This window comes from Platalea leucorodia (assembly GCF_965183815.1).
Source record: "Platalea leucorodia genome assembly, chromosome: 9".
Taxonomy (NCBI): domain Eukaryota; kingdom Metazoa; phylum Chordata; class Aves; order Pelecaniformes; family Threskiornithidae; genus Platalea; species Platalea leucorodia.
The window spans coordinates 18,740,603-18,754,966 of record NC_138831.1 but is presented as its reverse complement, the minus strand read 5'-3'; the positions used below and the strand labels follow the sequence as shown (position 1 = coordinate 18,754,966).

The 14,364-nt window shown below is 46.1% G+C and overlaps 2 protein-coding genes across 4 annotated transcripts in view; one reads left to right on the top strand and one right to left on the bottom strand.

The window, feature by feature from the left end:
• Positions 1-2,612, bottom strand: UQCC5 (ubiquinol-cytochrome c reductase complex assembly factor 5). 3 transcript variants are annotated; one of them, XM_082322488.1, is made up of 3 exons: positions 2,406-2,612; positions 1,889-2,067; positions 1-364 (listed from the first exon to the last, which is right to left on the bottom strand). In XM_082322488.1, the coding sequence occupies exons 2-3, from the start codon at positions 2,037-2,039 to the stop codon at positions 297-299; spliced, it is 219 nt and encodes a 72-aa protein (XP_082178614.1). In that variant the 5' UTR covers positions 2,040-2,067; positions 2,406-2,612; the 3' UTR covers positions 1-296. The 3 variants fall into 3 exon arrangements, with proteins under 3 accessions (XP_082178614.1, XP_082178616.1, XP_082178615.1); XM_082322490.1 differs by having other exon boundaries at positions 1,889-2,058; XM_082322489.1 differs by lacking the exon at positions 2,406-2,612 and having other exon boundaries at positions 1,889-2,293.
• Positions 2,613-2,745: 133 nt separating this feature from the next.
• NT5DC2 (5'-nucleotidase domain containing 2) overlaps positions 2,746-14,364 on the top strand; it is a 29,538-nt gene continuing 17,919 nt past the window's right edge. Inside the window, exons 1-4 of the mRNA XM_082322485.1 lie at positions 2,746-3,142; positions 10,832-11,016; positions 11,819-11,893; positions 13,822-13,877. Of these exons, the coding sequence (XP_082178611.1) occupies positions 2,860-3,142; positions 10,832-11,016; positions 11,819-11,893; positions 13,822-13,877 (599 nt within the window). The 5' untranslated portion in view covers positions 2,746-2,859. The remainder of the gene's footprint in view (positions 3,143-10,831; positions 11,017-11,818; positions 11,894-13,821; positions 13,878-14,364) is intronic.

Below are 14,364 nucleotides of genomic sequence, written 5' to 3'. Positions count from 1 at the left end.
CTCTGTTCACTCACTTTATTTAAAAGTACTGGACAAACATTAAATAAGTGGAAGAGGCCTAAACACAATGAACTTTTAGCTATTAATATTTTGTATTTAAGCCAAATACAAAGATATGAAGTAGATGGAAGTAGAATAAAACTGCCAAAACCATCTGAGAGTGTATTACACAAACTTGTGGATTACAGTTCATCTTGCAGAGACAAAAATCTTCCCCTACCATCAACGTGGCAGTAATCCTTCTTTGGTATGAATACAGTTGAAACATTCGGGACCTTCCCCTTGAAACGTTTCAGCTAAAATTCATTTTTTTCCATCCTTGCCTCATACTGTCTTTCAGATCGTTTCCTACGGTAAACGTCATCTGCCAGAAAAAGATTTTTTTTTTATTAGCGTTTTCCAAGTGCAAGATTGTATTAAATGTATGAAGCCTGTCATCTCTTTTTAAACTTTTCTATCCAGTTTTCCCTTGCAGACACTGACTGACAAGCAACTGAAAACTCAAGTCAACACAAATCCTTATTACCACTTAAAAATAGCTCATGTTCTCTCTCCCATTTAGACTAAAGTTCTTCCCATCAGCCCTGCTGAAATGTTTTCATAGGAAAACTAATTTTCCAGTGTGATACAGTCATTTCTTGTCTACTTTCCCATGAGAGTAATTAAAAATACAAATGCCCAAACTAGCTGAAGCCAAAGGGAAATTAAATTATAGGCACAAAGTCAATGCCTGAGGACTGCCAGCATGGCTTCAGTATTTTAGCTTTTTTTTCTTTTTTTTTTTCTTTTAATAAACAAAACACAGGAATATACCCACCTTCATAGTCTTCCTGGTCGTTCTTCTTGCCTCCCCCTCACCTTGATTACCCCTAAATATGTATCACCAAATAAAATCTACCACTGACCAAAAAAAAGTTTATTGGTCTTGCACATTGTAACTTTGCATGGATTATGGAGCAGTAATAACTGCACAATTATTATTACTGTAGTATAGTATCATTTAGGCATAGCATTTTTTTTTTCTTCAGGAAAATAAGGCTCAGGCTGAAGTATAACAGCTGCTACACAGATATTGCGCTTTAGTTTCTAACCTGACTTTATTACTATACAGGTATGCCTCAGAAATATTAAAACTGAAAAGCCAAAACAAACCCAAGCTTCAGAAAATGAGCAAAGAAGCAATTTTGTTTGCAGTGAGCTTGTCAGCTATGGAAATTGTATCAAGCTGTTTTATTCTGCAGGAGACTTTACTAGATTTCCTATGAAAATGAGAATATTCTCATATAACATACACTAGAGCTGATCCTTTTTCTGAAGTACACAAAAATTTCTAGCAAGGTTTCTTAAAGGGAAGAATGCCACATGAAAACTAAATGCTTTAACTTCTAGAAACTAAGTACCATTAGCTAAGTTCTCATGACTCATTTTCATACTTCGTTTTCAATTTAAAAAGTCACATTTCAGATGAAGCCACACCTACACTTACATTCTGGCAACCCTGGTGAGTCTTTTTCAATGTAAGAAAACCCTAATTTAGTATTCTAAACACGGGGGTTCTTTGTTTCTGCCCAGCGTCTTCTGCTAGGGAGGCAGAACGTGGAGTGCGACATCCTGCCCTAGAGAGAAGCGGGTGACCTGCTGATGGCAGTCCTCCGGTGCGGACCCACCATCCGCCCCTGCCAACGGCTGGCTGTGCCCGAGGGAAGGGCCGCCGTTGCGCTCGCCACCAGCAGGTGCTGTGGCAGACGGTACCGGCTCCGAGCGGGGGCCGCTCCGGGGCCGCGGGGCGGGAGGGGCTGCTGGGGGGCCGCGGTGACTCAGCAGGGCCCGCGCCTCCTCCTGCCGCCCCCCGCCGGGGACCCGCCGCGGCGGCGCGGCCCTCACTTACAGAAGGTCTCCTTGCCAATGCGGACGTTAATCATGAACCACTCCATCGCTCCCCCGAGGAGGAAGAAGAAGGGCAGGAACCTGTACACGCCGAAGCGCTGCTTCCCGGGCACCAGCTGCAAGAGGCGCTTCACCCTCTTGCTCACCAGCATGACCGGGCGGGAACGGCGCCTGCGGCAGCTCACGTACGAGGAAAAGAACGGGGAGGCGTGTGAGAGGCGGAGCGGGACGGACAACGGCCCCCAGCGCCTCGCGGTCAAAGCGCTGCGGGGGAGCCGCAGGCGCGGGGCCGCAGCCCCCCGCCCTCCCCGTTACGCTGGCGGGCGGTGAGAAGCGGGGGGGTGAGAAGCGGGCCGCCCGGCCCGGCCCGGCCCGGCTCACCCTCGGCCTCGGCCCCGCGGCCATGGCGGCCCCTCAGCCCGCCCCCCCCCCTCCGCCCCCTCCTCCCCGGCCCGCCGGGGGCGCGCAGCCAATCAGCGCAGCGCCTGGCACGCGACCCCGCGCCGCGCGCCCCTCACCTCCAGCGCGGGCTCCCAGCTCCGCAAGCAGCCGAACGGAAGGACGTGGTCCGCACCCACGTGACCCCGCCCGCGGCGGTTCGCCTCGCCTGATTGGCCGGGGCGGACGAGGGGTGGGGCGGGGGCGGGGTTGCCGTGAGGGTCCACCGGCCCCCCCGCCCCCCTCGCCGCCCCCCGCCTGAGGGGCCGGAGCGCGGCGAGCGGAGCCCGCCCGGCCCCCGCCGCCCTCAGCCCTTCTCCGCGGGCGGCCGCTGAGCGCCGTCCCCCCGGCCCCCTCTCTCGCCGAGGCGGGGCGGGGCGCGGCCCGGCCCCCTCGCACCGGGCGGCGGGGATTGGCCGCCCGGCGGGTGCCGCCGCGGGCCGGGGCCGGGGCGGCGGGGAGCGGAGCGGAGCGGAGCGGAGGCAGCCCCGGCTGTGCGCGGGCTGCCCTGAGGCTGCAGCGTCCGGCGGGACCATGGCGGCGCTGGGCATGGCGGCGTTGAGGAGGGGTTGCGGCGCGGCCCCCCGGCTCCTCGCCGTGGCCGTCTCCTGCCAGAGCTGCCGCCCCAAAGCCAGCCAGTGCCCGGGGGACGGCGGCCACGGGCAGCCCAGGGACCACCACCCGGCGGCCCCCGGCAGAGCCCGGCGCGGCGCCGAGCCCGGCCCCGCCGCGGGCAGCCAGCCCCTCCCGGCCGAGGGAGCCGACACCAAGACCTATTTGTGGGCCAGGTACCACGAGATGAAAAAGCTGGTCTACGGTAAGGGCCGCCTCCGGGCGCTGGGGCTGCCACGTCCTGCCGGGCTTCGGCTTTTTCCTGTTTTTTTTCTCCCTTTTTTTCTCTCGTTACATCTTGGTGCCTTTCCCCGCGCTGCAGAACTGAGGATGTGCCCATTGCTCTGCAGCTGCCGGGGATAGAAGCCTTCTCCCTGGCAATGCCATCTGCACGCCTCCATTGCCCGGGGCCCTCTGGGACGGTTTTATTTGTATTGAAATCTGGCCCTGGTCTTCCTCTCCCCATCCTGGGCTTCTCTCTGTGAATATCCCTTGGCTGGTGTCAGAGACATGCAGAGTATGTGGGATTCTTCGCAACTGGCCCCCCTAACATGGATGTTGTCATAGCGAACGGTCTAAATTAAGGGCTTGTTGCATTTTTCTCTAATTTGCCATTGGTTGGCATACGGAAAGGTGGTTAGACTAGGACAAATAGACAGTCGTGTTGACTGATGTGATGAGGAGTCCAGGGTCCAACTTGTAACTCGCCATTGGCACAAGCATGGACAAGACTGATGCTGCAGCTGCTAGGATGTCTTAATGGTCCTGAGCTCAGCTTGTGTTACAGGTGCAAAACACCTTTTACTCATGTATGCATGCATGCATGTTTTTGCTCCTCTGACCAAGAAGTTACCTGACTCCATCAGGTACATTGATGTCTTGCTAAGCGAGGAGAAAACTCACGGCACTCACCAAATCTGTCCATGCATAAAACAGGATTGTGGTCTCTTTGGCAGCAGCAGATCTCCACTGTATTAAACTGTCCTAAAAATGTGAAAGAATAGCTTTCATGGCATAAGGGCAGGGCACTTTTTCCTGCTGGTTTCTTGATTCTTGGACTGCTGAAGGTAAGCACTGTAGAGAGCTAGGAATCGTGACTTTGTGTCTGCTGTTAAATAGCTCTCCATTAGCTTTTGTTTATCTAAGGGTTTGGAGAAGGACGACGGCCAGCCACAGGCATCTGGAAGAACGGTCTCGCTGTTCTGAGATTGGCAAGTTCTGTCATTCCTCCCCCACCTTCCACTAGACAAGATTTAACATAAAATCTAAAGTCCTTCATGATGCACAGATGTAAGGGAATTGGCCGCTGATCTGTTGGGTGCTCAGCCTGCTGCATTCCAGCTTTTGCAGGATGTGAGCTCCTTTGCCTGAGCCGCTGAAGGCAGTACAGGGTGCTGATGGAGGCTGGTAGCTTTGTGTTAAGCCCCTGCTCCAACACTGAGTTGTGGTTTTAGCCCCACTACTTGAAAGAAATTCCAACTTGCAAGGCTTGTAATAGTGTTTGGACCTTAATATCCTCAGCGGCATTTTTTTCTTTTTTGTAATGGTATTGAAACCGTAAATGAAGATATGTTAACAGGCTGTGTCATGGTGTCTTGGGAAAATGCTCACTTTACTCTGCGACAGATTGTGAAGTTTTTATTCACAAAGTTACACTCTGTTGGGATGCAAGAGAGAGAGTTGTTATTGGAGATGGAGAACTAATCAGCAGGACTAAATGCAAAATTAGGTTAGGTGAAGTAGCCCACGTGTTTCAGGGCCGACTTTTTACAAACCTTCAGGTAACTATTAGACATGTTAAATAAGACGGCCCTTGTTTGTTTAAAGAACAGCTCCCCAAACCAAAATTTCAAGACTGTGCTGTTATTCAAGTCTTGTCAAGAAGAGGCATAAACAAAGTTGGTTCAAGTTGTTTTAATTGTTGCTTTGACAACTAAACTGAGTTGTGCAAAATGTGGCATCAGTCTGTTCCTTTGTTCTTGATTTCTAACTCTGATGTAAAAGTGAATGTCTGTGGTTGGGTTATGGATTTGAAAACAATGTCACGTCTCAATACTCATCAGCATTCAGTTTGAGAAGACTCCTGTGGTGCCACCTTCACCCTCCTTCTCTGAAACACCACCTTTCTGGAGTCCTTTGTCCTATATTGTCAGTTACTACTATTGGTTTTGGAGAGACATCTCTGCCAGGAGAATTTATTATGTGTTTTCAATCCAGCTCTTGCTTAGGACCTAATTTATGGAGCAATGTTGCATTTTTGCATAGAGGGGATTCCAGTGATAAATGCTGACTGAGTTGGACAGGGTGGGATGTGTAGGACGAAAGTTTGTGTGCAGTAAAGCTCAGTGGTGGTACTGGTTTGGTGGCCAGAGCCCAGGCACCAGAAGTTCTCAACTTTGTAGAAACACGTCTGTGTTCTGCCAGGCTTGAGTGTGCTGATACAAACAACATTTCATTACCTGTAAGAATTTGAGGCCACTACTTCCACTTCATGTGGGTTTTTTTTCCTCTACCAAAAGGAAAAGTGTAATTGCATTTGTCAGAGGGGTGGTGTTGAGCAAGACTTGCTGTATTTTGGTTTGATGGCATCTGAAGTGTCAAGGAAGGCTAATATGCTCTCTTAGTAAGCAGTGTCTGAAGTCCTGCAGTCTTGGAAACATCCAGTCCTGAAACTCGATGGGACTGGCGAGCAAGTGAGGATTTGGCTGTAAATAAGTGCGTATGTTTTCCCCTAGATCTTTCAAACTTGTAAACGTAGCTACAAAAAATCAGCTTTCCTAAGGAACCATTAAAATAACTGTTAACTTCTTGCCTCTGCATGACAAGCTTGAGCGTGGTTAAATGTGATAACTACTGAGAACGGAGACAAGTTTGCTGATAACAAGAACTTGGTTAGGCATTGATAACCCTGAGGATGTAGCTCAGAGGTAGTCCTTCATCTTTTTACTTTGTGTGGATCAAGAGATACCTTTGCATCTAAATAATGCAAGATGCAGTCAGCAACATGTGCCCATCGCGTTTGGAAATGGGAGAGAAGGCGACACCCCTGTGTGATCGTTGCATTGGTGATTATAGTGTGGTGGTTTTTGCAATCCAGCACATTTTGATTCTGCTTGTGTCGCTAATCTCAAGCAGGCACAAAGATTTAAGGGCCTCACTCTTTGCCAAACCAGGAAACGAGTCTAGTGCTATGATAATAAATGCCCTGTGAATCTCTTCGGGAGCATGTACGTTTCATGAGTTGCGGCATCTACAGATTGAGCTGGGACGGCAAATGACAATTAGCAGCCAGAACTGGAAGTGCGACCAGTTATGTTAACTTTCAGATTCTGCTTTCCTAAATATAAAGATTTTTTCTTGTAAAGAAATGTTATACCAGCATTTTTCTAGTGCCTCTGTGTATATAAAAAATGTTGGTTTGGAACAAAATGGTAATTTTCAATATTGCTTTTGGTTTGTGTAGATTTCATTGGCGAGAAATCCCGAAATATTTAGGCATAATGGCATAAATTCAAGATGATGCTCCACAGTAATTTTCAGCACTCTTTTAACATGGTTCCTCTGTCATTTAATGCTCTTTAAGTAATATTTCCCTCTACCTACCATCTTGTTAGAGGCATCTACTTCGTCTGGTTAGAGTGCTTTGCAGGAATTGCTGTGAAATGGTACAAAACAACACTTCAAAAGGATAGAGAGGTACTTGGAAGGGAGGAAAAACTCACAGTTTGTCTTTAGAAAGCAAGGCAGTGTGAGCAAAGGGAACTTTTTAATTCATGAGAAACGTGGAGGACGGTGGCCATCTGCTTTTCAGTATCGCTCTTTTCCTCCTTAGTCTCACAAAGAAGTTAGTACAGATGTCTGCTGTGTTGGACCTCTGGGAGTACAAAGGGTGTGAGAGGTGGGTGTGGGCTGCCTTTTTAATGTGGTATTCTTCACTAACGTGCTGGATCTGAGGCTGAGAGAAAAGGAGCATTTCCTGCGTGATGCTGTTGGTACCCCCAACGGGAGCTCAGAAGAGCATGGGACGTGCTTGGCACCTCCTGACGGGTGTGTTTTTCACATCAGAAGGGGCCATATGGCGTCTTGGCGTCTCTAACCGTTGCTCACAGTTAATTACCTGCTTTTGTTTCCATCTCTGCTGTGATGCTGGGGATTGAGTCTTATTGATTTCTGACAATGTGGGCTATTGCCTGGGAAGAGGCACTTGTGCTGTCATGAAGATACTCCAATTTAAGCAGCTCTTCAGGGCCTCATAGTAGTAAAATGAAGGAGATGATATGTGTTTACCTTGCATTTAAACCCAGATGTAAAAAAATGCATGAGATCAAACACACTTTCTTGTGGTCTGCCTTTGTTTCTGAGTTTCATCATGTACCATGGATATGCAGACACTTCCCTTAAAACTGTCAGAGTTGCAAACCGGAGCAAATTGTGCAAGTATGCAGATTCCAGGGGTTTGTATCTTTTGCAAGAGCTGTTTTTTTCTCCACTGTCCTCAAATGTACGCACACCGGTTTTCCCTTAGGTCATACTTCCTGGGTGAAGTGCTGAGTAGACAGTGAGTAATTGTGATATTGTCTCCCTTTCCAGTTAGGATGCAGATGGAAAGAGTAGTTGGGATTATCATTCTTTTGAAATAACCAAAACTGGTTTTCTTTTTTTTTTTTTCTTGCTATAATTTATCATATCTGTCCAGCAGTCTGTTTTGGTGTTTTGGCACAGGAAAAGCAAAAGGTCTTGTTCTTGAAAAATGGCATCTTCATGGGCTTCTGGAGGGTGTGATCTGTTTTGACTCAGTGATTGCTATGAGGCAAAGATCCCTGGCACATTACGTGCTGAATGTCAGCAAAGCAGCAGCACCCAAGTCTGCAGCCCAGGACTTAATTAAGCACTCAATTTGTAACCACCCAGGTGATTATCTTTAAAAAAAACCAAACAAACCATGACACAAAAAAGCAAACCAACCAACCAACCAAAACCCCAAACTTCTTGAAACCTGGCTCAGTAAGCTAGGCATGTTTGGATTCTCATATTGAAGCAAATCTTGCATGTGCTCCCAGCTTCTGTCTCTTCCCTGATGTAGTTTGAACCTGCCGAGAGACTGTGTGAGCATGAAGAGGAGACTGACACCGACCGCTGTATTGAGGAGGATGCTATAAATGGACATTTACACTGAGCCAAATGTGCAGCATGAGTCTCTGGACTGAAACCCAGAGCTTTTTCCTTCTCTCTAGGAGATCACTGACTTTGACACAATTTAAGATGGAGGATGACAGTGTGGAAAGGGCAAGTTGTCAGCAAGCTGCTGCAAGTTTTGTTTGGTGACGATGATGTGATAGGAAACACAGCAAGTAGACGTGTGGCGCTCCAAGAAGCGTGCATAGGGAACACATTATGTGTGAGGCAACGGTGATAAAGCATTTTGGCTAGCATGTCCATCTTCTTCAGCCCTTATGAGGTAAGAGAGAACGTGCTGTGTAAGTTAGTGACAAAATGTCTGACTGGGGTAAAATGAGCTAGGCATGAGGCTGTCAGAGGACAGGAGAGAGGCTCTGTATGTTTGAGGCTGGCAGGGAGGAGTATGACCTCATCCAGCGGGTCTAAACATACTTCATAAATCATAGTGTGTAGCACAGTTACTGCTTATGCTTCTGATCACAGATAAGACTCGCTTCATGCGCGTGGTGAATCTCTGACTACCCTTTACTTGTTACAAAATCATATCACTCCCTTATCTTTTCCTGATTGTATTTTTGCAAAAGTTGTGGCTGGCATATGTTGTTGAATTTAGATGGGTCTCATGTCTTCTGTGAAAGGAGAGATGGGCTTCAGGCCATGGTATTTTGTGCTGCTCCCAGACTATCAAAATGCGTTGTCGTAAATCTGTTAGCAAATGATGAATGTTGGAAGAGCTTGCTGCTACTGTATCCCTACAGAGTGGTCAAGTGGGGTGCATTTGTCATAAAAAAAAAAAAGTGCTTTCATTAGGAGAGGAAAGCACTGCATATTTGCACTGTGATGTGATTAGGGTTGTGTCATTTTCCTTGTGAGGAAGAAAAATAACACACTGCAAATCCCAGTGTGTGCTTAGAAAAAGATCTTCCCGCAAGTTATCTGGAGGTGAGGACAGAAAGTGGAGCTCTGTTTGTTTATGGTGCAGCGAGCATTTATGATGAGAGGATGAAAGTTGTGATCATCTGAATCCCATTTACATTTCCCATCTTTTAAAATCCCTGTGGAAAGTACTCTGATTGCATCCACCCTCTTCAGCCTCTTCCAGGAACTTTGCCACCAGCAGAGTCACTGAAAGAGGGCTCTTGTTCTTGCTGTGTAGCCAGTAAGTCAGCCCTCCTACCTTAAAATGCTGCTTTCTTTTCTAGTAATTCCTCTCTAGTTGATCTGGTGAAATGCATCTGAAGGCCAAAGGAAAGTGAGTTAGGAGAGAGGGATGGGTATGTTTTGTAATGTGTCTCTCCCCTGAAAAATAAATATTATGATACATCTGAATCCTCTGTTTCTTTGGTCACCTCTTTGGATTAGTGCTTGCAAATGTACTTTGGGCTTTTACCTACATTCTGTAATCATTCCAGACAAAGTCTTTATTGGGAATGGCTGATATCTCTTTCTAATAATATTTCTTTTGTTCTAGATTCAGATGAAACTTTGTTTTATAGCAAGGAAGCACTAAAGAACCGGCACAGGTGTTCTTGCTAAAACCCAAAAGTTAAGGTAGGAAGGGAAAAAAAATCCTACCTGCTGATGCTGTGTAGGATCTGGAAAATGTCTGCACTTTTCCTATTCTTCAAAGAGAAAATTACCAGTCTTTGAGGGGGGAGGAAATGTCTCCTTCCCTTCTCTGTCCCCCAGTGTGGATGTGACTAGGCAACCTACTACAGGGAACTGTTTTTATTGCTCTTTCTCATCTTGCAAGGGACAGCTCTCATGGAGCGGGAAGCCTGGGGGGGGTCCTGTTCCTGTCTCTCCCATTGTAGTGCAGCTAAAGCTCTCTGCTCTCTAGACTGGCTCTGAAAAAGGATATACAGGTAGTTCAGCTTCTATGTCACTGAACCCCCATTTTCCCAGTGGTCTGGGAAGCAAAGTGTTACTCGCAAGCATCTTGAACGGTAACTCTGTTTTGAAGCGACAGACCACACGCAAGGACTGAGCTGTTTCCACAGCTGTTTATCAGAAGAAAGCAGAGAACTTGTTGCTATCAGTATTACGTGCTCCAAGAGCGTAGCTTAATGTGTTTTTTTTTTACATTTTGTTGGTGTTCGTACAAAACCTTGCTTTACCCTGCCCATTAATAATAATAAAAAAAAAAAAAGCCCTAATGGTACCTGCAGGATTGCTCTGTGAAGTCTGGCTGCTTCTCTGAGAAACAAAAAATGCAAAAAGTCAAACCTCAAAATTTCTAATTTGAAGTAATCTAGATTTCTCAAAGAGGAGAGTTAGCCTTTTTGTCTTGCTCAAGTTTTAAGTGAGGGGTGCATGTTTTTCTGGTGATACATTGCAGCTACTTTTCACGTTGGCGAGCCTGCTGAAAATGCAGCTGCTGTGAGCTAGAAATTTGACACTTGAAAATCTCGGGTCTGCTTTGCTTCATGTAGACCAGAGACCCAAGGATGTTGTTTTGTGGCTTCCTGACACAAAAGGTCAGTCTTACTGTGAAAGGGATTAGGACCATCACTAGACACAGCCAGAGGTTTCACGGTGTGCTTTTTCACGGGGAGGATTATTTGAGTGGGTTAACGGCAGCAGTCTTCGACAGCAGCACTGTGCTCCTCTTCTGCTCCTGTGAGGTACTTCCAGCTGCTGTCAGGTCCAGAACAAAAAGCTGAAATTTCAGTGATCCTCTCATTTTTTCTAACCTCTCCCCTTTCTCTTCTCTTAGATCTCCTTCCACCAGGAGTCTGCAATCTCCTCAATCCGGCCGCTATCTATGCTAACAACGAGATCAGCCTGGGAGATGTTGAGATATATGGCTTTGACTACGATTACACATTAGCACAGTATTCTAATTTACTACACTCTATGATTTTCAACACTGCCAGAGACATCCTGATAGAACAATTCAAGGTAATGATGTACTAAGAATTTGCAGGGAATTAGGCTTACTGCTGTGTTTGCGACACCCCAGACGTGCTTGCAAAATGCTGCACTGTGCCCATATGTCAATTACTTGTTTTATTGAGATAAATTTCATGTTTCACAATCTTTGATTGCAGAAAGTTTTATCTGTATGTGGAATTAATTTCCTTTGAGATAATTCATGATGCTCTACATTCCTGAGGTTTTACAAATATGGAACAGGAACCTTAGTCTAGAAAGGTCTGGTCTGCTTTACTTAACTATGGAAATAATGCCTACAGAATTGCTAGTTCGAGGTACACATGGTGGATAAACATGAGCCGTGGGCCAACACTGAAGCTGTATAGGACTTGACATGTGCAAGTCAATGTGGATGATGCTGTATAACATGTCCTGTAATGGACACCATGTTTGAAATAGGTGACTAGTTGTGCATTTTCTTCTCGTCATGCTTTTCTTTTTAGAGGGGCTCTGCAGTGCCATTGCTTTGCCAAATACATGCATTGAATGGAGCTTACTAGAAGTGTCCTCACTGCCTGAGTGAATCTGTTATGTTTTCGCTAGTGTCCCTAACATGAGAGAAACTAGTTTTGGGGTCCTGATCCTTTATGTCTTTCTCCATTCATCCACTTTCTTTGTTAAAGGGGCAAAATGAAGTGCACCTGCTCCTTGGTCAGTTTATGCCCGGGGGTGAGACGACTAGTAGGACTAAGCCAGCTCAACAGGTGAAATAATTTTGTTGATAACCCAATGCGTATGCCTCTAACGATGTCGCTGTCTGTCTTCCCAGTACCCAGAAGGGCTTGGGAAGTATGACTACATTCCAGGGTTTGCCATACGTGGACTTCACTATGATGTACAAAAGGTAAGCTGTACAAAGTTCAGTCTCCTGGGCTTTGTCTTCCATTGCGTTGTGCTTTTAGTGGAAGTACTTTCTGTCATTGCTTACAATAACATCAATCACCAAACTGTCAGTGAAATTCATAGTCCAGGTGGCTGTGCTTTTCATTGGGTGGGTTCTTCTCGCTTATAAACCTTCCGAGGGAAAGATGTCTTTTGTGTTTGCATAGCCTCTAGCAGAATGGGACATTCTAGCAAAGACCTTTGGTAAACAGCCTTGCCAATTTAAAAGTCAGTTAATTCCACAAGCTAATTAATAGAAAACTCAGCTTGTTTGTGTGATCGTTTCTGTCTTTCAGGAAATTTAAACAACAAACCTCAATCCTGCATCTACAAGTACTTGCCAGGACCAGAGGCATTGTGTCTTACTCTAATAATAGAAATGACTTGTCAGGAGAATGCTTTAGGAAGCCTTCCCCACCCCCCACCCCGAATAATAGCACCGCTTGGAAAAAGATCCAAGCTACTTGAGATGCATGCTTCTTAGAAGCACAGGCAAGCAAAGTGCAAGCATTAGCTTTAACCCTTTTCAGTACTTTGGATGGATTCCCTGAAAGCCTGATGCCCAGTGATGTAATGCTGGCTGCTGCAGCCAGGCAGTCAGGTGGGAGCACAGCAGAGAAAGTTGCTTCACTGTAGTAGCTTTTCTTACGTTGAGCTTTAGGCAAATTCAGGGAAGCAGGCAGTAAAGGCTGGAATGTGCTGTTCTCCAGCAGTGGGGAAAAAAAGAATGAAGAAAAAACTGTATAGAGTTTTCCCATGACTCTTGTCCTAACTGAGGTGACAGCATGGCAGCAGACCGCTCATGCCTTTGACTTTACAAAGTAAGTAGATCTGTGAGAAACTGAAGTTTGTTTCTCTGTTTAAATCTCTAGCTGATATAGCAGAGCAATACAGAGGCAACTAGCCTAGCCAAGCAAAGCGCCCTTTGAGTGAGTAGAAGGTGAGAACTCTCTCTTCTCAGGATTGGAGTTTGCAAAACACATGAAAAACTGGGTAGTGCCTGTCTAAGTAAATCTTTCAGCATATTTGCCTGCACTCCTCACAAACTAGTGGGAGGTCTGCCCACAGTGTAACAAGCTGCACTGATATGGTATCATGATAAAAGAAGGTGCCCAAGGGTTGTGAACGCTCTGTGGAATCAATTACCTTGCCCTGTGGTAGAAACAGCACAAATAGTTTGATGCTCTGCCTTTATTCGAGTTGCAGAGCGATGCACATTTAGTGTGAGGCTCCTTTCTGTGCCCTGAGAACTTGTGTTACGGCTTCAGAATGATGCATGGAGGAGAAGGGATGACTCATGAACAGGGGAGTCTGATACAAAAAATGTAAAGAAAGCTCTAATGTTACCAGCCTGGTGTGCTCGTGAACATCTTTGCTTAAATGTCTATTGGGGAGGAGAAGAAGTGGTGGAGGGGAGAGATCTTCTGTAAAGAAAATGACAGGGCGCAGCTGCGCTCTAAACCAAAACCTGCCCACTTAGTTCTGCTTAAGATAAACGTGAGGAGAAATAGATCTCCTGTGCACACAAAGCTCCTTTGGAATGTGTGTGCTTTTGGAAGGGAGATAAGAAGAGACTGTCTGAGTTACAGAAACATTGTTCTCTCCATTTTTCAACTGTATCCCTGTCCGTTAACTTTGCAGTATAACAGACAGTGGTATTTCAGCTCATAGAAAGATGGTCTTCTGCCAGAGGGGCCAATAAAAAGTCACAGTATGAATAAGTGTGTGTAAAAGTGGCGGGGGAGTAAGTGCAGCTTAAAGTACACAGATGTGGGATGCTTATATTGAATTTTATTTTCTAAATGTCATTTGTGTGGAACCTGAAACTTAAATAAGGTTTCAGTGTAAATCTACCCAATTCTAATAGTAAATATCTATCCCTTATCACAGAGTCTTCTGATGAAGATCGATGCTTTCCATTATGTCCAGCTGGGGACAGCATATAGGTCTGTCAGTTCTGAAAATCATTTTCTAAATGCCCATCTATGCAAAGGTGGATTACTAAATCTGAGTGTATGTTCATGGCATATGGGGTTTTTTTTTGAGCCGAGCACAGTCTCGTCTGGCTTATCCTGTTTGCACTTGCTTCAAATGCTTACCTGGTATATAATTGCAGGGAGTTATTTTTCTCAAGTGTTTCAAGCCAAGTGTGGGCGGGAAGACCTGGAGCTTTTTGTAATGGTTAATGACACATCTGGTCACGTACCCTGCGTGATGTCTGAGTTGCAGCTACAGCATATCTGGGTTAACGTCTGTGACCAAACAGTGCAACTAGGAAAGGGCTCCTCTGTATATGGTCCACATACAGGCATGTCTTCTCCAGCAGTGGTCTGCTGTGCCTTGTCACAAAGCTAAGAGGAGAGTGGTCTGGATGTGCAAATAAAATCTTAAAGCAGTGCAGACATGTCAATAAAGTAATGATGCATCAGAATC